The following is a 21,094-nucleotide window of genomic DNA, read 5'->3' as shown; positions in this document are numbered from 1 at the left end:
TTGGTCTCTTCATCTGCAAATCTGGGGTCCCAGTGCCTGCTCTGCCCTCCCACAGCTGCCACAAAGACCAGGGAGAGCTGTCAGGGGTCCATTCCACTGCCCGCTTTCTGGCCACTCCAGGGTCAGGCTGAGACAAGCCGGGGTGTCCCTGTGAGCCCCCAGGAGGGAAGGGTTTGGGGGCGTGGGGCGCAGCGCTCCGCCAGCAGCTGCGTGCTTTGCTTTGCCTCACCTCTGTGAAGAGCGTGAAACGCATCTGGACAGCAGGGCTGGCCCTGCCCAGCGTCCCCCGCTGGTTGCTTCCTCTGCACACCCAGCTCCCTGGATCCGGCCCCGGTCGGCCTGCACCTTTGGCAGGGCTGGTGGGCCAGCTGGCCTCAGCCACCCTGGGGGCCGAGGAAGGTCGGAGCTGCCCGGCAGGGTGCCCAGAAATGCAGGGGTCCCTGGGGCTGCTGCTCTGTCTGTGTGGCCTGCACTGTGTCTTCCTGACCGGGCCCTATTGGTCCAGCTGTCTGGATCTGTGTGTCTGAATTTGGAGCTGTCTGTGAGTCTGGGTCTCGTTGTCTCGTCGCTTTGGGCCTGTCAGGATCTACCTTTCAGTCCATCTCTCTGTCTGCTCAGGGTCTGGGTTCCCATCCCAGCTGTGCCTCTGACACAAGACGCTCCCCGCCCCCCCTTGTGAGCACACGTCCATGTCCTCCTCCACCTATAGACCAGCGTCCCCGGCGTCCCTGCCCGGCCACTCCCTGCCAGGCCACTTGACCCTGCAGACGAGCCTGTGGGGAACCACTGAGCAGCCAGCCTCACCAGGCGGGGCACAGCCTCCCTCACTCCTGACCCACCGACCGCCCAGACCCCCCGAGTCTCCCAACGAAAACCCCGTCTGTCAGTTCTCACGCATTCCTGGAAGAGAACAAATCGGCCCAAATTCCATCAAGTCTTTGGCAAAGCGTATCAACAGCTTTAGAAACGTGCACAGCACAGAGTGCTTCACGGCACGTTCCTGTAATCGCAAGACGTGGGAGGTAACGCAGATCCCGGCCCGCAGGGCCTGACTGAGTGAGTGGGGCCCCTTCACGCAGCGGGGCGAGCTCTAGGGGCCCCTGGGGATGATCCCGCCCCTAGGGAAACGTGGTGTATCTGGGGAGAGACTACTGGGTGAAAAGGGAAGGTATGGAGGGTGTAGCTAGAATGCCGCTTTCGCTTAGGAGAAGGAAATCTATACTTGCTTATATTTTTAGAGAGAAGCAACGGAAGGATAAACCCAGAACTAAGTGAAATGGTTACTTCTGGACAGAGCAGGGTGGGCGGTGGCTCGGGGGAGGAGGGGCTGGGCATGCAAGACCTCTCTGAATGCACCTGGTTTTACGCTTTTGACTTTGGAACCAAATGTCTTCTACAATTAGAGAGCAAAGCTAAATCAGTTTTTTTTTAAAGAAAGTAAAAACTAACTAGAATAAATGAACCTGAATATCGAGGTGGTGGAAAGAAAACCGTACTAAGAATTATTTCAAGTGACTTTGAAACAATCTTTCTACTACACATCCCTAAGGGGCCAAGAACAAAAAAAATAACAGATATCCAATTCCGTTCAGTAGACTTGTTAGTAAAAACATCGGTAACACTACTTTTAAATTATTATATATGATGGGAAAAAGCAAATAATGAAGTGCATGTTTTATTAGGAAATAAAATTTGCCCTGTAAAAGTCACATAGACATCGCGTTTCAACATGTAAAAACCCTTTCATCTCTACTTTTAAATGGAAATATCAGTATAAACTCATGTTCATTTTTCTGTTCCTTAAAAAAAAAAAGTCTTTCCGAGCTCTGGCCACCGGAAAAACCTGGAAACCCAGGAGCAGCTAGCACCCCTAGGGCCCAGACTGTGTTCTCTAGAACCACTTCCCAGCAAGAGAACCAGGGTGTCCCAGGAGATAAGCTGGGACATCTTATGCCTAAAAGCAACATGCCACCAAGGGTTAGCGGGGCCCCACCAAAATGACACCGGAGTCAACCTGGAGGTGCTTCCAAACCCACGGTCCCAGTGGGATCATCTGAACATCAAAAAGAATAATGACTGCAGTGGCTTGAAACACATCAGACGTATATACAAGTCAGTGAGGTCACAATGATACTGTAAAGCAACCACGGACCTCATGGGGCACCAACTTATTCTGAAAATTGAAAAAGTTACGATCTGAGTGTCTACGCCTTTCCTCTGCAGACTGTCTTTTAATATTACCGGATAGGTAATGGGGAAGGTTCTTTAGAGAAGAACCAGAGCTGATACACGCAGAAGAGATGATAGCATCTGAAAAGTCGCTATTTGCAGCTCCTAATGAAATAACAGACGTAGGCTATGATTTCCAGCGGCTGCTGAAAGGACGAGGTGGAAGGCTGACGGGGAATTTTACGGTGGGAGGATTGGGCTGACGGTAGCTGAACCCACCGGCAAGTCTCAACATCACGACAAGGACAGCGTGGGGGGCCCTGAAGGTGAAGCGACAGGAAGCCAGTTTAGAGGGCAAAACCATGATGGAGGGACATATGAAATGGTGCTGGGAGAAATGCAGCCAGTTCTAGTACATGGAAAATTCTGTAAGATAAACGACCCAGTTTCTTCTATAAACAGCATGGGGCGGGGAGGGGCGAGAGTGGATGGGGACTCTTCTACAGTCAAAAGAGGCAAACTGGATCCCGCTTTGAGCAAAAGCAACTGTAAGAAGACACTGTGGAGATGACTGGAGGCTTTTTAAAGGTCCTCACCTGTCGGATTCCGCACTGAAGTATTTATGAGTAAACTAAGACACTCTGGGATTTCTTTAGGGAACTCAATCGCCCGCGCCATGCTATTCCCCTGGCGGAAGAGAAAAAAAAAGGTAGGGGGTGGAAATTGAGGCAGGGTGTACTCAGCAGCAGCTGGTACCTCAGAGCTGTTAACCGTCCAGGGATAGGCAAGCCGGCTATTAAAGCCTGGTCCCTTGAAATGGGCCACAGTGAGAATATTTACGGCACAAGCATGAGCAAATGCCGCAGGTCAGGGTGCTTTCACTCCGAGAACGAGTTTATCAGCACCCGGCCGGACAGCGCTCACAAGAGCGCCGCTGGTGACCCACATTGTGCGTCCTCTCTACTTTGTGTGTGTTTGAAATTTTCCACAGTAGTTTACGAGGGGCACATCCTTAGGCCTAGAAATCCCACTTCTGAGAACTTATCCTGGACGGGGAATTGAAGTCGGTCCTGCGATTCAAGTGGCTTCCGTTTTTAGCTACACAAGCACGTATGGAAACGTTGGCTTAAGATTTATTTTTTAATGTCAACAGCCTGAACCCCAAAAAGGAGTTTGGTTTTCAGTTTCGAAACATGAGAAAGTTCTGGAAGTCGGTTGCAAGCAAAGGGAATATGCTTAGCACTACTGACTTGTACACTTAAAAATGGTCAAGATGGTACATTTTATGTCGTGTATTTTACTGGTGATTTGAAGTTTTTAAAAAAGGGATCAGTTATGTTATAAAATGGAATATGGTTCGAAATTATGTTACAGAAGAAAACCTAATGGTAAGGAGAAATAAGGATGAGCTGGTGAAGTGACACAGCAGGTTACAAAACCATACGTTCAGCCTGACTGCGTTTGGATAAATTTTTAAATGCGTGAGCTCGTCGCCCAGGCTGAAAGTGTGCTAGGCTGAGCGCTCACGTACGTGCTCAAGAAACCTACAGGGAACCCCGAGAGCGAGGGGGTGTGCTGTTAGCATCCTCTCCTACAGATGTGGAAACTGCTGGCAGAGGCAGAGGCAGAGGGGGATGTCCCCCCTGACCCTCAGGCCCAGCCGCTGCCTCCCGCATGCAGTCGGGTTTTTTGTTTTCCCTTTCGGAGCGCTTCCTCAACCTCCTAACCTAGAACGGCTTCCCTCTGCAACAAGCTGACAACGCGGTGAAGCTGGTGCTGTGCATTGCAGGCTGTTGATGGAGAAGGGGGCGGATGACAGCCGGAACTGTGGTCATCACCGGGGGCATCTTGGCGACTGTGATTCTGCTCTGCATCATCGCGGTTCTGTGCTACTGCCGGCTCCAGGTACTCTGGGAGCTGGGGCGGCGGGTGGGGGGGGGTGGGAGGGAAGCCCGGAGGGGGCCCTGCAGAGGGAGGGAGGCAGGGCCCAGGAAGGCGGAAGAGTCAGGTCTCCGAGAAGGTGCAAGGCAGATGGCACCCCCGGACTTCACCTGTGAGGGCTCGGTGATGACGGCTCCCCAGACTCCCTGCGAGGTGAGTCCGCTGAGGCTCAGAGAGGGTAAGGGCCTTTGCAGATGTCACACAGCTGCCAAGCGGAGAGCAGGGGTGAGCCCTTGGGCGGTGCTACTCCACGACCTGTGCACTCCCTGCCCCACCCACACTCTAGGGCTGTCCTAGGTCCCCCGCATCTTTCTTCCCGAGGGAGGACAGGAAGCCACGTGCATAGGGCAAGGCAGCACGGCTTGGTGCCCTGGAACTAGACTGGGACCAGACTGCCTGGGCTCGAATCCCAGCTCTGCCGCTTTCAGGCTGCCTGCACCCCCTGTGCCTCAGTTTCCCCACCTGCAAAATGGAGTTGGCCGTTGCACCTGCCCCCAGTTGCCGTGGGCTGAAACGAGCGAATCCCTCACTTAGGGATCCCGGGAGTGCGGGGTGCCTGGATTACGAGCTCCCGTGAGTGGTGGTGACAGGGACGCGGGTGTCTGAGCTGGGTGCCGCACACGTGCAGCGAGGGGAGCCGGGGAGCCGGCGGTCACAGTGGCCCTCTGCCCGCAGTACTACTGCTGCAAGAAGGAGGAGTCCGAGGAAGACGAGGAGGAGCCCGACTTCGCCGTGCACTCGCACCTGCCCCCACCGCACTCGCACCGCAGCCTCGTGCTGACCAACGGGCCGGCGCTCCACCCGGCCGCCGCCGCCTCCTTCGGCCAGAAGTCCCCGCAGGCCCGCGCCCTCTGCCGCAGCTGCTCCCACTACGAGCCGCCCACCTTCTTCCTACAGGAGGACGAGGGCGTGCGCAACGGCGGGGAGCGCGTCGCCCGCAAGAGCGTCAGCGGGGAGGACGTGGCGCTGCCGCCTGGGAGCTTCGGGGCCCTGCAGGCCCTCAACCCCAGCCGCCTCTCGGCCATGCGGGAGGCCTTCTCCCGGAGCCGCAGCATCAGCACCGACGTCTGAGGGCGCCCCCGGCCGCCGACGGGCCCTGAGACCACGGTGGGGGCCCCACGGCGTCCCAGCCTCGGCCCAGCTTGCCTCACAACCGCGTCCTCGCGGGGGCCCGTTGGGGAGCTCCGGGGCTCGCTGCGGTGGTCAGACCCAGTGAAAGTAGTGTGGCCGCCCTGGGTGGTGGCCCCCGGGGCCTGGGTCCGGAAGGGCGGCGGGCAGGATGTGGGCACAGGTGTGCGGTAGCATCCGGGTGGCAGGCTGCAGGGTGAGGTAGGGCTCCAGAGCATAGACGCCAGGCTGTCGCTACCAATGCTGTCGTTAGGGAGGGGGCCGTGGAAGGTGGCCTCCGTCTCAGCCCCAGCGAGTCGGCATCTCTGGCTTCACCGCCTGGCCGTGTCCCTCCCTCCCTGGGCCTCAGTCTACCTACTTGTTCAAAGAAGGGGTGGTAGCCGCGATGCTAGGGGCCCTGCAGCACAAGCGTCGCCTGGCGACTTGGGGACCAGGCACCTCGTCCCAGAACAGGGCCTCCCCCCACCCCTCCCACACACACCCTGGCTTTAAGCGCCAGGAGGCTGAGACACTGGTTGATTGAGCTGGGCCCCCAGCTGGGCAGATCTCCCTAGAAGGGGGAGCTCCCTTGGGATGCACAGCCCCGACTGGCTTTTTGGTGAAAATGGAGTGGGGAGGAGGCCATGTGCTGCTCCCCCGGCGTCGGCAGTGTCCACACTAAAATACCCAGTCCGGTCCTCAGCCCCGATGCGGTAGGGCGGACGCAGCCATGGACCAGGGGCTAAATGACCCACTGACTCCCCGTGAGACCTGGGACGGACCCTCCCACTCCTGGGCCTCAGCCCCCCCACTCCTGGGCCTCAGCCCCCCCCCCCCCCGCCCCCGGAGCCCTCCTGCTTTCATGACCCGGGGCATAGACCCCTGAGCTCTGCCACCTGCCCAGTTTCTCAGGAGGACCTGGGAGCAAGGCCCCAGGCTGCCCTTTCCCTGCTCCGGCCCCGTGCGCACGCTCCCAGCAGGGCTAGGGGCCTCCCCCGCCGTCCAGCTCAAGAAATGCCCCAAACCCAGGGGCACCGCCCGCGGGGCACGCAGCCCCGTCCACGCAGAGGCACCGTTTCCTCTCGGCAGCATGGCCCCCAGAGTCCCCTGCCCTCTCCCGGGCTCTCTCTGCCTCTGGGCCCAGCCATAGAGCCAGCCCCCACCCTGGGAGGGCAGCCCCGTCTGCCCAGGAAGACGGACCAGGCCCCCCAGCTAAGCCACCTTCCTGACAGACAAACCTTCGGGGCACGTGGCTGTCCCCGAGCTGTGGGCGGCCGCAGCACCGCACTTCAGCTCTTTCTCCAAAGTGCTGCTGAGCCGTGACTCCGGACATCAGCAGAGTTAGGAAGGCTTACTATTTTTGGCATCGTCGATTTCCCCACCCCCACCCCCCACCTTCTTCCTTTCTCCTGCCTCAGTTTGGACTTGCTAATGGAATTCATCCCCAAGCTTCCCCTTCCTTTGTCAAAGCCCATGAGTTTGTTTCTGATGCATTAGCTTGGCAGGGTGGGCGGGGGTGGGGGGTGGGGGTGGGGAGGGGGGTGAGGGTCAGGAGGTGGCACTTCCTGCGGCTGTTCTGTTCGGTTTCCTATTTCCTTTTCTGGTCTCTGGCCGCTGTGTAGATTCCTAGATCCATCTGACATCAACATGCACCCATCCATCCGAACTCCCCCGGCTCCACCACGGAGACCTGCCGGGAGCGCCTGCTCTCCGACAGGTTCGAGAGCCAATAAAACTCCTGACACCATGTGCTGTCTTTGGTCTGCCTGACATTCCAGGCCAGCCCAGACCCCTCTCCGGCACTTCCTGGGTGGGGCCGTATCCAGCCCAGCACCGGGCAGAGTTGGCCTTCCTCTCCCATCCAGCCCCGGGGGTCAAGGCACTGCCCAAAGGCGCCCGGCCGCAGCCATGTCTGGTTTAGATTTTCCCGGGGTGGATGTGTCAGTCTTCCGTAATTGGCAGCCACTGGCCTAAAGCCTGAGCTCCTGGAGGGTGGGTGGGGGGTGACAGGCTGAGCCACCTGGGGCAAGTGACTGACCTCTCTGGGCCCGGGTCTCAGCATCAACACAATGGGTGACAATGATACCGACTCCACGGGGCTCTTAGGGTTAAAGAGGCAGTGCTGGTAACGCACTGGGCACAGACCTTGGCGTACAGGATGCGCACAAAAAGTGCTGGTGGAAAGGAGGATGGGGGAGGAAGGTCATAAGGAGAGAAAAGATGGGGGTGGGGGGAAATGACAGGGCACAACGGTGCGGTGTGTCAGGGAGCCCCAGACCCTGCAGTGCGGCCACCCACCTCTGCCAGAACTGAGCCGCTGACCTTGAGGGAGCTCACCCCACAGGCCCCACTCACCCACCTGCAGCCCCCTGATGCCATCCTAAACACTGTGGTGGACCCCGCTCTGGTCCCAGTTTGGGGACAGGCTGGCCCTGCATCCCGGGGAAGCAGTCAGGTAGCCCCTCGCCTCCCTGCCCCCTGTCCCCAAAGACCCTCCCTGCGGCATCCTCGGCCCTGTGCCATCTCGCTGTCCCTCGGCGGGTGGACATCCCCATTGTCCCTTCTCCACTGCAGCCAAACCAAGGTGCTTCCAGCATCGTCCCTGGAAGTTTTCCGTTTCTACACTCCACCCGGCCCCCCACACCTCGCTTTCATCTGGAAGAACTCCCGCGGCTGGACCAGCCTAAACATCACCTCCTCCAGGAAGCCCTCCTGTGTCCCGGCACCCACAAGTCTAGATTAAGTAGCCCTTTTAAGAGGCCCAGGAACAGTAGTGATGGCTATTTCCTGAGCACTCCATGTGGGCCCACACCACGCCTCCCACCCTGCCTGCCTCACCTCTTCCTCCCGCGGTTCGGGTGAGGGAGTTCCCTTGGGCTCCGCTGTCCCCCAAGCCCCACAGCAGTTGGGAGGTGCGAGATTGGCTCGGTTCTGACTCCAGCGCCCGAGTCCTGATGCCCCTGAGACCCCTCCCCGCAGGCCACCCACTCTTTTTGTCACCTTCTGTCCACTCTCCCCTGTCATCCCCTCAGGGAGACGCTGCAGCCCGGCCCCCAGCCCCACCTGGTCCCAGACCTGAGGCCACAGCAGATCCTTCCGAATGGGCAAGCTAGACAGCGACCCCAGCTCCTGAAGCCTCACGGCCACCCCACCCTGCCTGGCAGACCCCGGAGACCCCGTGATGCCGCCATAAATAGGACCACTTTATTAACATACAGAGAGTACTGACGGACGACAGCACAGCCATGGTGCCATGAGAAAAATGCCTCTTCCCAGGTGTAAAGTGCGGTGGGTCCCTCCGTGCCAAGAGCTTCATATCAGGGAGGCGAGTGATGCTACATCGTGAGATTAAAATTCCTCCGGAAAGAGTCACCTAGACAGCATCAGGATCCCAGGCGCCCCGTCTCCCTGGCTGCCCATCCCCCTCTCCTCACCCCCACAGCCCTGGAGGGATAGAGGATGTTCCCAGGCCCCCCGGTGGGAGCCACAAACACGCCAGTCCTCCCGGCTCTGTCCTGGGAGGGCCGACGGGCATTCTCAGGGGTTGGGGGGCAGGGGAGGGGCTCTCCTGCCCAGGGAGAGAGCAGGGGCTCAGTGTCACGTCTTCACAGCCGGGGCGCCCTGCAGGGAGGGTGTCCGTGGAGGGGCTGCTGCGGCCCCAGGGATGGGGTGCTCGGTCTCTGAGGAGCGGCTGCCGGGCCTAGGAGTTGGGGGGCCGGCAGGAGCGACAGCATGCCTTGCTGTAGTACCAGTGGCCGCAGAGGTTCACCTTGATGGCCAGGGCGCAGTTGGTGCCCGGCTGGTCCTGGCAGCTGTCGTCTGGGGAAGGGACACGGCGGGGGGCGCAGGGCATCAGGAGGCGGTCAGGGGTGACGACTCAACAGGACCCCCGCCTGCCCCACCCCACCGCCTCCTCTCCTTGAGTTCTACCTCTCTGCCACTGCTTCCCTGCCTCCGTCCCACTCCAGGGATGTCACAGACCCCACCGAGTGACGTGAACGGTGCACAGGGAAGGGTAATGCCCAGGGCCCAGGATTTGGAAGAGCCACCGATCTCACCCCTGGAGGCCTGAACATCCCCGGGAGGCCCACAGTTGCCCCCTCCACTCAGTAGGTCCAAAGCAGAGCTCATCACCTGGCCCTGGTGCCCCCTCGGAGCCTAGTACCCTCATGCGCCCTCCAGGTGCCCGAGCAGAGACCCTGCTTCAGCCCCTCGCCTCCCGGCTCCTGCGTGCCCAGCTCGAGCGTGCTCTGGCTGAGTCTTCCTGGATCCCTGGTCCCCTGCCCCACAGCTGCCCTCCCATCTTCTGAAGCCGGACACTCTCTCCAAAGTGCAGGTCTTGGCATGGCTCCTGGGGACCCCAAGCTCCAGTCAGCTCTCACCTGCCGCCCTTCCCACCCTCACCTCCCAGCCTGGGCTCAGCCACTCCAGGAGGAACCTTCACTCCCCGACATGCATTGGTCCCTGTAGCCACTGGGCCCTCCCGGTCACCCTGACCGATGCCTGCCCATCCTGCAGGCCCTGGCTCAGCCCAGCCTCTGCTCTCCCGGGAAAGCCCCTGCCCCGCCCTCAGCCACTTCCCCCTCACCTGGGGGCTCCGTGGGGCAAGGCTGCAGGTCACAGGCCTGTCTGCCAACGGGCTTCACCAGCGGGTCGCAGCCTCGGACGATGTCGGTCCCTTGGTAGCACTTCACGTCTCGCATCCGTACTCCCACCCCGCAGGTCTTGGTGCACTGATCGGGGAGAGAGGGCATGGCCAAAGCCCCCACCGGCGAGGCGAGGGCTCTGGCCAGAGGTGGGGGGATCCCACCCCTGTCACCTGGTTGCCGAGTCTCACCCGACACGGGACACGTGGAAGGGCACTGGCTGGCAGCCAGGAGACGCTAATACTCGTCCCCCCTCCCCGGGGCTGCTGAGTTTCCCCGTCTGCACCGTGAGGGTGTGGCCGTCTCCTCTCTCAGCTATCCCACCCCCACCCCCCGCCGGGTGGGTCCTTCCGCTCTAGCTTTCCTGGGTCCTGTGCTACCGAATGCTCAGGACACACAGGGCCACGGCCCAGGGAGAGTGCTGGTTTCCCACTCCAATAACAAGCTGTGTTTGTAGTGGACCAGTTAAATGTATCTTCCAAAGCCACCGCCTCACCGGCTCCCAGAGTCCAGATGTTCCCCTTGGAAAACCCCGCTGAGCTACCCAAAACGCCAGGGCCATCTGCTGACCCCAGTTACCCCGCCGTCCTCCTGCCAAGATCCTACAGGCGGTGGCTCCCTCTGGCTGCCCCTGATGTGCGTGACCCCACGTCACCCAGGCACATCTGGGACCCGAGCCCTCGGTCTCCTGAGTGGGGTCTGGGGTGGGAGGCCCTGGCCCTGGGCCCACCCTCTGGTTCTGTTTGCAGAGGCACAGGGAGGGCTGCCTGCCCAATGCCCGCTCCCAGCCTGGTCGGGGCTGGCCCAGTCTGGAGGCACCAAGCACAGACAACAGTCAGCCTTGGATGGGTGCCCTGAGGAACCTCTGGCTGTCCCTCGGCCCCAGTGAGAACACAGCTCTGCACCTGAGTAGATGGGACAGCTGGGAGGATGCACTCTTTCTAAGCCCCTATCCCGGGAGGGGGCAGCCACAGGGGAAGCAGACACCACCCCAACCAGGGACAAAATGACAGAGGTCCACATCCCCACGGGCCGCTCACCCCTTGCCCACCCACCATCATCAGGGCAACACAGGGGCGCCCCTCCCCCAAAGCTCCCAGGCTCCTGTGCAAAGACCACTGTGGGCCTCCCTACTTGCGGCCTCCTGGGAGCTACAGCACCACCAAGTGCAGAGGGGACTTGGGGCCCAGGACCGGTGATGCTGCTATAAGGAGACATCAGGGAGACGGTATGAATCAGTAAAAACCCAAGTCTAGACATAGCCGCCCCTGTGCTGTAAGAAAGGCTTGAAGGATGCTAACAAGCCCCCGGGTGCCCTGGGATCCCGCCGGGAGGCCTCCACAGGAAAGGAAAGGGGCCAGGAGAGAAAAAGCAGAAGTTAAAGGACCCCCTTTGCTCGGCCAGGGAACTGGGGCGGGGTGGGGTCTGCGGACCAGGGCTGCTGTCCCGGCTCAGCCCAGCCCCACGCGCCTCAGGGCCCGCCCTGCCCTGCTCTCATTAGGATGGGCCGGTTCAGGGCCTCCCTTCACTCTGCACGTCTCTCGGCCCGCCCGGAGCACATCTCTCGGCCCGTCCAATGTCTGCTCACGCCCCAGGAGCTGGGGGTCAGCTCTCTCTCTGAACTTGGGTTTATTCCCCGGTGGGATGGGAAGAGGAGCCCCCTCCCGGGGTGTTGTTGGGCGGAGGAAAGGAGCCCATCTGGCAAAGTGCTGGGACCGGCCCACCCACAGGGGCCTCGGGGCCTGGGAGGTGAGGGTTCTGCTCCCGGCTGTAGAGAGCAGGGAGATCTCGACTCCAAGCCACCCACCAGCCTGAGGCCGAGGAGGCCGCAGGGCCGCGGAGGGGCCAGGCCTGTGTCAGGGCAGCGGCGGCCATTCCTCTGGCTTCCCTCTGCCCACAGAGCACATGTCCTGCCATCCCCTCTGCCTCTCCTATCCTGTGTCCCTCCTGCCTTGACTCTGGCTCCCGGGACCGAGGCCATATCTGAGTCAGCCCCACACAGTCCCGGTACCCACCTGGGATCTGTCTGCCCCGTGTTGGGTGTCAGGCACACGTGCTGTCAAATGCACGACTGAAAGGCTACAGTGCAAGGCCGGAAGTGACCTGGGCCCAAAGAAGGCCCAGGACGAGCATGGCAGGGATCCCAGAGGTGAGATCCGAGAGGACTTCCTGGAGGAGGTGGCTCTTGCACCAGCTGACTTGGTAGCACTGACAATCTTTCCAGGGATGAAAAGCCCTGACGGAGGCTGAGAGGGGGACATGAGGGGCACTTGGGGCAGGAGAGGAGGTACTTTGGCAGGACCAGAACTCAGGCCTGGCCTCAGGTGACCTCAGCGGGGGGCCAGCCAGGCGCTTACCTCAGACCAGGGGCTGGTGTACCACTTGAAGCAGGGCCTCTCGAAGCACGTGCTCTCCTCCGGGGGCTTCTTGGCCAGGCCGCACTCGGGGCCATTGCGCGTCTGCGGCTTCCCGTTGGCCAGCTCCATGCACAGTACCAGCCTCTTTTTCACACCTCGGCCACAGGTGGTGTTGCACTGAGGCAGGGTGACAGACGGGGCCGGGTCAGGGGTCAAGGGCCAGAGGCCAGGAGGACCAGAGCACAGAGCCCCGAGCCAGGCCAGTGGTAATGTCTCAGTCAATAGCGAGTGGGTGAAAACGCTTAGATCAATGGCAAGTTGGCTGAGAACTCTCCGGTCGATAACCATGTGGCCCCAGACAGATCTGATGACAAGTAATTTAGCATAAAACCATCTGTTGTGAAACAAAATGGTCAACGGCAATTTGACGTCAGATGATTTAGCTCCAAGTTATCTGCCTGAGACAAGTAGTTGAAAGCAGTGTGGTCGAGAACAATTCGTCTGAAATTGTAAGTTGGTGACCTTGGCAGGTCTAGGGGTCGTGAGAACAAAGGGATGTACAGGGCCCACGAGCCAAGAGCAAGTACAGCAGAAGGACCCCCAACCCCGGGTTTCCATCTTTCGGGAACATGGGGTCATGGGAACTATACCAGCCCTGCATGCCTCGTTGAACATTTGCTATTTGGATTTGGGAAGTTTTAAGAGGTTTTCTTACTTTTTTGTTTTTTTCTGTTTCAAATTGATGGTTAGTGAATTGTGTCGTCCTAATTTCCAATTAGTTCCTCGTTTGGCCAGTCCGTCATTCTGGCCGCCTGGCTCTCGGCCAAATGCTCTCCCAGACGGAGGGGGCCCTGCCACCCGGCTCGGGCTCGGGGCACTCACCCGTTCCCAGTCCTGGGCCAGCCAGTGGGCGGGGCAGTTCTTGTCCCCACAGGGGTGGATGGCCAGAGGCTTGGTCTCCATCTGGCACTGAGACTCGGGCACCACCCGTCCGTCGCTGGTCTTGCAGTACACGTGTCTGATCATACGGCCCTGCCCGCAGCTTCCACTGCACTGCAAGGGGACACCCGGAGTTAGAGGCAGAGCCCCCTCCCAGGTCCCCCAGACATCGTTCCCAAGAGAGAAGAACAGCTGGGGGGAGGGGGAGGGGTTGCCATGGTAACCATGTTTTAAATAACAGTTTCTGTTCTAATTACAGAAAGACTGATGCTCATTGAAAGACACACAGAGAAAAGCACGCCTAAGACACCTGAAAAGCTCATCTGTACACCCCGCACTCAGAGGGGACCCCAGTGAGCATCTGAATGGCTCATCCAGGTAAGAGGCAAGAGAGACAGACACACAGACAGGCAGGGAGCTTATAAAAGGGCATCGGGACGTGACCACTTGTTTCGGGATAAAGGTTCTGATTCCTCGTAATCGCGCGGGGACACCCTCTGAGCGCCGCCCCCCACAGCCCGCCCGCCCTCACCGGCCCCCAGTCGGAGACTGTCCACTGGCGGTCGCAAGGAGGGCCCGTGCAGTCCTTCTCCCCCACAGGCCTGGTGTTGGGGTCACACAGGGTCTCATCCTCCGAGCAGCGGATGTCCCTGGTCACCACGCTGCGTTCCCCACACTTGGCCGTGCACTGCGGGGAAGCCGGGGTGAGGGCGGGGCCGCAGCTGCCCGAGCCGCGGCGTAAGGGCCCTGCGCCAGGCCCCCAGCCCCCCAACCCCCCGACTCCCCCACCTCCCAGCCTGGCCCGGCCCTCTCTGCGCATGCGCACCTCTGACCACTCAGACATCTCCCACTGCGGCCCGCAGGCCGGGTTCCGGCACGTCTTGCGCTCCTCGGGCCGCACGGCTTCGGCCGCCTCGCACAGGTCGCTGTACACGGAGCTGTCGAAGCCGGGCGAGAGCATCTTCCAGCAGCGCACGATGCGGAACTGGTAGCCCTCGCCGCAGGTGCGCGAGCACTCGCTCCAGCTGCTAGTCTCCCACCTGCCTCGGGACGGGCACGGCCTTCAGCGACCCCCACCCTCCTCCCGCTGGCCGGGACCCCACGGCCCAGCTCCTCCTTCCCGCGTGGGGTCCAAATCCACCACGGGCTGTCAGACAGGAAGCTGGCCAGGCCCCACAGGGAAGCTGTTGCCGTGACGACCCCCGCCTCCCCCGCTGTAGGAAACACCTGGGTAGGGTGGTGAGTGGGCACCCGAGCCTGCACTTGGCCGGCTTGCCCAGGAGCCCTTGTAGCCTCCACCTGCTCTCACCTCCAGACCACCTCCAGCCACTTCAGGGAAACAAAGTCCCGGCCTTGTTGCTTTGCTGACGCTGTTCCCTCCTCCCAGAGTGCCTTCCCCTCCTGCCACTGCTGCCCTTCTTCCTCCAACTGGGGATCCTGCCTCAGTGTCCTGGAGCCCCGAGCCCCACCATGGGGGCTCTCTCTGAGGGGAAGAGCAGACCCCCCATGGCTGACCACTCAGCTTCTCACAAAGGAGCAAACGCACAGAGAGCAGAGGCCCCGGGATGGAGCAGAGGCCCCGGGATGCAGCAGAGGCCCCGGGATGGAGCAGAGGCCCCGGGATGCAGCAGAGGCCCCGGGATGGAGCAGAGGCCCCGGGATGGAGCAGAGGCCCCGGGATGCAGCAGAGGCCCCGGGATGCAGCAGAGGCCCCGGGATGGAGCAGAGGCCCCGGGATGCAGCAGAGGCCCCGGGATGGAGCAGAGGCCCCGGGATGCAGCAGAGGCCCCGGGATGGAGCAGAGGCCCCGGGATGCAGCAGAGGCCCCGGGATGGAGCAGAGGCCCCGGGATGCAGCAGAGGCCCCGGGATGCAGCAGAGGCCCCGGGATGGAGCAGAGGCCCCGGGATGCAGCAGAGGCCCCGGGATGCAGCAGAGGCCCCAGAGGCCCCAGGATGGAGCAGAGGCTCCGGGATGGAGCAGAGGCCCCGGGATGGCGCAGAGGCCCCGGGATGGAGCAGAGGCCCCGGGATGCAGCAGAGGCCCCGGGATGGAGCAGAGGCCCCGGGATGCAGCAGAGGCCCCGGGATGCAGCAGAGGCCCCGGGATGGAGCAGAGGCCCCGGGATGCAGCAGAGGCCCCGGGATGCAGCAGAGGCCCCGGGATGCAGCAGGCCAGAAGAAAAGAGGGTGTGAAGCTGCGTCAGAGAGCGGGATGCACTTGGCCTCCAAGGCCGGGCACCCTTGGGCTCATCTTGGGACCACCATGGTCATGACCAGAAAGAGGACATGCTTGGGGCTCAGCCTCGGACCATCTGTGAGGCAGGACAGGAGGCCTGGGGCCTAGGAAGATAGGGGCTCCCCCACAGCCCAGACACCCATCAGCCTGGAATTTCGGGAATAATCCCTTTGGGCTTCTCAAAATTCTAGATGCACCGAGTAGACCTGGGGGCGGCAGGAGCAAAGAGTCATGTTCAGAATGGTTCTCAACCTGCAGTGGGAGTCATTGATTGAACGCCCACTGTGTGCAAGGCATAGTGACAGATTTTACCGCAAAACGTGGGAAATGACGCAGGGACCGACAGTAGGCCGGTGCAGCCCCCCACGCAGGCCTGCGGCCCGCCTGGGTGACGGAGCAAGGTGCAGACTCCCGCCCCTCCCGCAGGCAGGGGCAAAGCAGAGCCCCAGGCCCCCGCCTCCCGCCCCCCACACACACCCTGCTCGGGGCCTGGGTGGCAGGTACCTGGGCTGGCACTCCCTCCCTGCACAGAACTCCTGGACAGGCTCAGGCCGGGTCAGGGCGTCACAGTAGCTGTCGTCCACCTCGATGCCATCATAGCGGACGCACATGGCGTACGTCGACATGACACCTGGGTTCAGGACAAGGGAGGGGCCAGGTGAGCCAACTGTGAGCACCTTGGTGACCGGCAGACAGGCCATGTGACCATGGGCGAGTCACCCGACCACTCAGCACTTCCCGGTTTAAATCGGGGATAGTGACAGTTACCAGCTGACAGGTCTGCAGGTGGAGCCCAGCGAGGACGGCTTTGTGGATCTGAACTCTCTCCCCGTCCATGTCCCGTAGCCTGACCTCTTCTTTTTGCACCCTCACCCCATCCAGCCCAGGCTGGGCACCCAGTTTATGTGTCACAAACCCTGGGTTTTAAATAAACTCAGATTGGCCCTTACAGAGGCCCAGAGGCAAAGCCAGCCAAGCGTCGCTCATTTTCATTCATTCAACAACTACCCATCCATGGATGGATGGATGGGTGGGTGGATGGATGGATGGGTGGGTGGATGGGTGGATGGATGGATGGATGAGTGGATGGATGGATGGACGGATGGATGGATGGATGGATGGATGGATGGGTGGATGGATGGATGGATGGATAATCTAACCATTCCAGCCCTTTGCAGACTCCTCAGATGTTATATTAGATCTTCAGATCCTCCCTGCCCTTCCGTGGCATGCCCTAGTCCTTTCAAACTCCCTCTTAAACTTTCTTTAATCATTATTGTGATTAAATACCTGGTACTCTATAAATCCCATCGGGGGACAGTACGTAAAGGGCCAGCCCTCAACTAAAATTATTAATTCCTTGAGCCCCAGCTCCACCTTCTGCTTCTCTGGTCTTCCTCCCCTGCAACCCGTGCTCGGTACCGAGCTGGCACGTGGGCCAAAGTCACTACACAGTGGGTGGGTCCCTGCCAAAGAGCCAGGATGGCTCAGGGAGAGTGTTAACATGGGGTTAACATTGGTGAAATGCCCAGGTGAGGTTAGGGTTTGTGGTGGTTGTTATTACTGGTGTGTGTGCGTGTGTGTGTGTGTGTGAGAGAGAGAGAGAGAGAGAGGGACCCAGCCTTCCTGAATGATGGAGGGAATGGAACCCTCCTCACTGGGGTCACCCTTCCCCCAGAGGGAAGTCGATTTCCCCGTAAACCAAGGGCCCCAGCCACCTTGCGCTCCCTTCCCAGCAGCGCGTGTCTGAAAGCCGGCGGCTCCTGCCTCTCCAAGCCCCAGCCCTGGACGGAATGAAACAGCCTGGGAAGCAGCCCACATGGGGATTTTTTCTTTTTTCCGTAAGGGCCGAGCCAGGTTGCAATCACTGGTGCCTCTCCGCCAGCGCTGGGCTGTGTCGTCTTTCGCCGTCGCTGAGGGGGAGACTGGCTTCCTGGCCAGGTCTGTTCAGAGTGTTCCAGGCCTCAGAGACACCAGCTCTGGGGCCCAGGGAGGTCCAAGTTTAGGGACTTGCAGACCCTCAGCAAGTGCCTGATTATTCATTCCCTCCTCATCATCGAGTGGAAACACAGCAGGTCCTGATCAAGAGAGACGGGAATGCTGGTCCCAGCCCAGTCTCTCGCTGGTGGGGTGGGGGTGACGTGAGCGCTGTCAGACGTTCTGGGCCTCAGCGTGCTGCTCAGAGGAGCCCCCCGGGGATGCAGGGCAATCAGAGCGCCAGTCGTCTGGACACCCACCTCCCTACAGCAGTCTTGCACGCGGTGCTTTTCAAACCTTCTTACTGAGCCCTTTCAGACCGAGCCCTTCCTCTAGATAAAAGGCGCAGAGAAGCCCGACACTCAGCCGGGTGGGCTTGCTCTGCCCGAGGTGCGTGAGCTCGGGGCCCGCCCGCTCCATTCCCCTCAGCCCGCGTCCAGGAGGTGCCAAGAACAGCTGGAAATCATCACTTGAGGCTCAAGCTCAGAGTCCAAACCGATTCACCTACATTTCTACCGCTCCCAGGAGCGTCTTTCAGGAAAGGAGAGATTGCTTGCTGCCATGGCTGAAGTTCAAAGACACAGGAGAACTGCTATGTGCCAGCGACACTGTGGAGGTTTGCACAGACACCGTGGGCCACGGAAGGTCTGTAAACCACCCCTGCCCCCAACGCCAGCCCGGCCTCGGCGCCCCGGTACAGTGGGATTTGGAGGAGAGCCGGCCACAGGGGTCCCGTTCAGCAGGGATCCGACTCCACCACTTCTGCCGAGCGCCACCTGTGCGCAGCTTGGTGCCTCTGCGGGGACGGGAGGCCCACTCCGCGTCAGGGCCGTTCATGCCAGTCCCAGACAGGCTCGTCTAAAGGAGAGCGCTTCCTTTCAGCAGAGCCCAAATCTGTCTTTCTCACTTCCTTTCTTCTTTCGTCCTACTTTGCGCCTCGGGCCACCCAGGGCACGTCTGCCCATACCCTGCCTGGCCACTCTGTGGGTATTGAGAGATGGTGCTGTGACCTCCCTGGGGACCATCTTTCACCCAGGGCCAGGCTCAGGCCCCTCGCCACAGAGGCTGCTTCGTCCTGGAGGGATCTCAGGCGACGCCGCCTCCCCGGGCAGCGATGTGTCCGGGAGGAACAGGAGACGCTCCCAGTCACGTGGTCTGTGACAATCCCGGCGTGCGTGGGGACGACATCGGGGCTCCCGATTCAGAACAGGACCCTGCCCTTGGGGAGCAGGCTCTCAAAGCAGGCTCCTCCAGCACCCATCCCAGCGCTCAACCCTGTCCTCTCCCAAGACCAGCAGCAGCAGTGCTGGCCGTGGCGCCCGCTTGTTCAGCTTTGGCCATGACAACTTACTTCTCGTTTCGTGTCTAGCCCTGTAACCATGTTTGGAAAGGCGGACATCCCGTTTTACAGGTAGAAAGTTGAGTCGTGGAGAGATTAAGCATTTGCCAAGGGCATGGGGTGTGGTAGACCAAATAGCGCATCCCAAGCGTTCACCACATACCCCACAAAGCCCACCGCGTGCCCTCCAGAATGTCAGGGGGCCAAACTCAGTCTATCCCGTGCCCTGCTGGGGGAGGAGGGGCATGTAAAAGGAGGGGCCCCAGATTCCAGCCCAAGATGGAGAGCCTGTGGTCCATTCAGAGCCCTGCAGGGCCACCTCCCCAGCTCCTCCCTCGGGCCCTCCTCCTGAGATGCCAACCAGGGCTGCAGGAGGTGTGACCACGCCCAGACCATCGGTTGGCCAGGCTCCGGTCGGTGGCTTGCTAATTCTTCCACACTGGCCAGAGCACGCAGGGGACATCCAGAGCTCTGGCCAGCTGGGGGTGGGAGTGCAAGGGCAGGGTCGGGGGCATCATACATTTTGCGTGGCAGTAACTCGTCTTGCCCAAACCCACACACGAAGTCGCAGGTATAGATAAGGCGGCACCCGGGGTCTCCCCACATTTGCCACAGGTCCCGGACCTGGGCCTGGCGTCTGACCTTGCAGCAGTCCCCAGGGGGAGGGGACCAGAGCTGGCGGCAGATGGATCCCCAGGCCCTGGGCTGTAAGCCAGAAGCTCGCTGTGGTGGCATCCAGCCACGTGAGCAGACATAGGTTCAGACACTTACTAACCCCAGGCAACCCCGGGGGTCTCTGTTCCCCTCCTGCTTCCTCCCTGGACGAGGTCCTAGAATCCGAACGGTTCCCTCTGCCACAGACCACGTGGGTCTATTTCCCCCTCCTACGTTTGCTGTAAGCAAAAGTAAGATCCTGACCACCTGAGATTTCTTACTTTTTAACCAGAAGGATGTTTGTTCTAACAAGGTGTGATACGAAGAATGATGAGGGAGCCTCTGGGGGGCTGCCTAACCCCCAAGCGGCTGGGCCTTACCGTGGTCCAGCACGTCGTAAGCACAAGGACATCCAAACTCCCACCTCATCGCACTGCCTCGTGGGTCAGGAAACTGCTAGATAAGCTCCGTGTGGGCAATTTGGGGCTACAAGCAGGTGCATGGGCCCCGAAGCCCGGACTCGCGCCCACCGGGGAGGTGCCGCCCTTCGGCACCCGTCACGGGTACCTGTGGTGCAGGTGGAGCTGCAGGGCTCGTGGGACGAGAGCTTCCACCGGTACATGTCCGCGGGACTCACGCCATGCTTGCGCGTCTTGGGCCTGGTCCTGAAAGCAGGTGAAGCAGAGAAGGGGGTGAGTTTCACGGGAGGATGTGTTCTCATCCATGGGGCGTGGTTGTGTACCTGTCCTGAGCTCCAGGCAGAATCGCCACCTGTCGGGGTCCCAGTGCCCACCGTCTAGAACAGAGACAAGGGAAGCAGCGCCCACGGGGCGGCAGGTTGTAGGAAGGAACGGACGTTGGCATTTTCCATCTCAATGACTGTCTGAGCTCACTGGCCTGCAGCCATCAGAGCACCTTCGGGGGCTGGGGGTGAAGAATCTGGGGCTCCCCAACATCGCAGTTGCTCCTTCCACACACACAGCCTTCTCGCTGTCACCTTCTAGCAGGGTCGTGCAGATTCCTCCTGCCCTGTCCCCGGGAAGGGACCGGAGAAGCACCTGGTGTGCTGAGAAGGTACAAGAATTCTCTCCCACAGCCTCCCTCAGCTGGGATTCTGACTGAATGGGGCACACTAGCCATTGGGCCTCCAATGATCAAAATAGAAAAGCTCAGCTGCAGACGGGGGAGTGGCCGCGTCCCCTCCAGACGCCTCTGCCCAGGTCTGCAACGGCTGCTGTGCCAGGGAACGCCGGGCTGGGTCCCCGCCAGCGACGGGCTCGGATTCTTGGCCGGAACTCAGACGGCCCAGCCAACTATTGTTAGGACTGTTTGCTTCTTTGAACCAGTCGGTGTGCTGGGGCCCAACCTCCGTATCCAACGTGCAGGCTCGTTTTGGACTCGGCAGGGGCAGAGGGAGGTGGCGGCAGCTCCCAGAGCCCGGGCATCTGCTCTGAGATGCAGACGGCTGAGTCTGAATGCGGCCCGTGGAACCCTGCCACCCCCAGAGCCGGCAAAGGGGACGTGGTGCCACGGCCCGGGGGACGGCACATCCCTGAGACCCCACCGCCCAGCTCCACTTCCCTTCCTGCCCAGAGGGGCTGACTGAAGACCACCCTAAGCTCAGACCCTCTCACAGAGCACACTCGCAGGTCCTTTCCTTGGGGCTTTCTGTCACCCCGGAGGTCAGGCTTAGATGAGGGTTGCAGGGCATCCATTCTAAAAGGCCTT

General features: G+C 60.7%; 2 protein-coding genes across 10 annotated transcripts in view; one reads left to right on the top strand and one right to left on the bottom strand.

The window, feature by feature from the left end:
* The window catches only part of FAM163B (family with sequence similarity 163 member B), a 30,632-nt gene extending 23,908 nt beyond the window's left edge, over positions 1-6,724 (top strand). The window contains exons 2-3 of the mRNA XM_032634042.1: positions 3,959-4,074; positions 4,786-6,724. Coding sequence (XP_032489933.1) covers positions 3,982-4,074; positions 4,786-5,181 — 489 coding nt within the window. The 5' untranslated portion in view covers positions 3,959-3,981 and the 3' untranslated portion in view covers positions 5,182-6,724. The remainder of the gene's footprint in view (positions 1-3,958; positions 4,075-4,785) is intronic.
* Positions 6,725-8,407: 1,683 nt separating this feature from the next.
* Positions 8,408-21,094, bottom strand: part of ADAMTSL2 (ADAMTS like 2) — a 34,430-nt gene continuing 21,743 nt past the window's right edge. For 6 of the 9 annotated variants that reach the window (XM_032633992.1, XM_032633991.1, XM_032633993.1 and 3 more), the window contains 9 exons: positions 19,934-20,031; positions 15,901-16,027; positions 14,469-14,642; positions 13,986-14,199; positions 13,692-13,847; positions 13,103-13,273; positions 12,221-12,397; positions 9,806-9,950; positions 8,408-9,036 (listed from right to left, as the gene is read on the bottom strand). In XM_032633992.1, the coding sequence (XP_032489883.1) occupies positions 8,918-9,036; positions 9,806-9,950; positions 12,221-12,397; positions 13,103-13,273; positions 13,692-13,847; positions 13,986-14,199; positions 14,469-14,642; positions 15,901-16,027; positions 19,934-20,031 (1,381 nt within the window). In that variant the 3' untranslated portion in view covers positions 8,408-8,917. The remainder of the gene's footprint in view (positions 9,037-9,805; positions 9,951-12,220; positions 12,398-13,102; positions 13,274-13,691; positions 13,848-13,985; positions 14,200-14,468; positions 14,643-15,900; positions 16,028-19,933; positions 20,032-21,094) is intronic. The other 3 variants (XM_032633998.1, XM_032633995.1, XM_032633996.1) reach the window with 2 other exon arrangements.

This window comes from Phocoena sinus, chromosome 6 (genome assembly GCF_008692025.1).
Source record: "Phocoena sinus isolate mPhoSin1 chromosome 6, mPhoSin1.pri, whole genome shotgun sequence".
Classification (NCBI taxonomy): Eukaryota; Metazoa; Chordata; class Mammalia; order Artiodactyla; family Phocoenidae; genus Phocoena; species Phocoena sinus.
The sequence above is the reverse complement of the archived record's forward strand: the minus strand, read 5'-3'. Positions and strand labels throughout refer to the sequence as shown.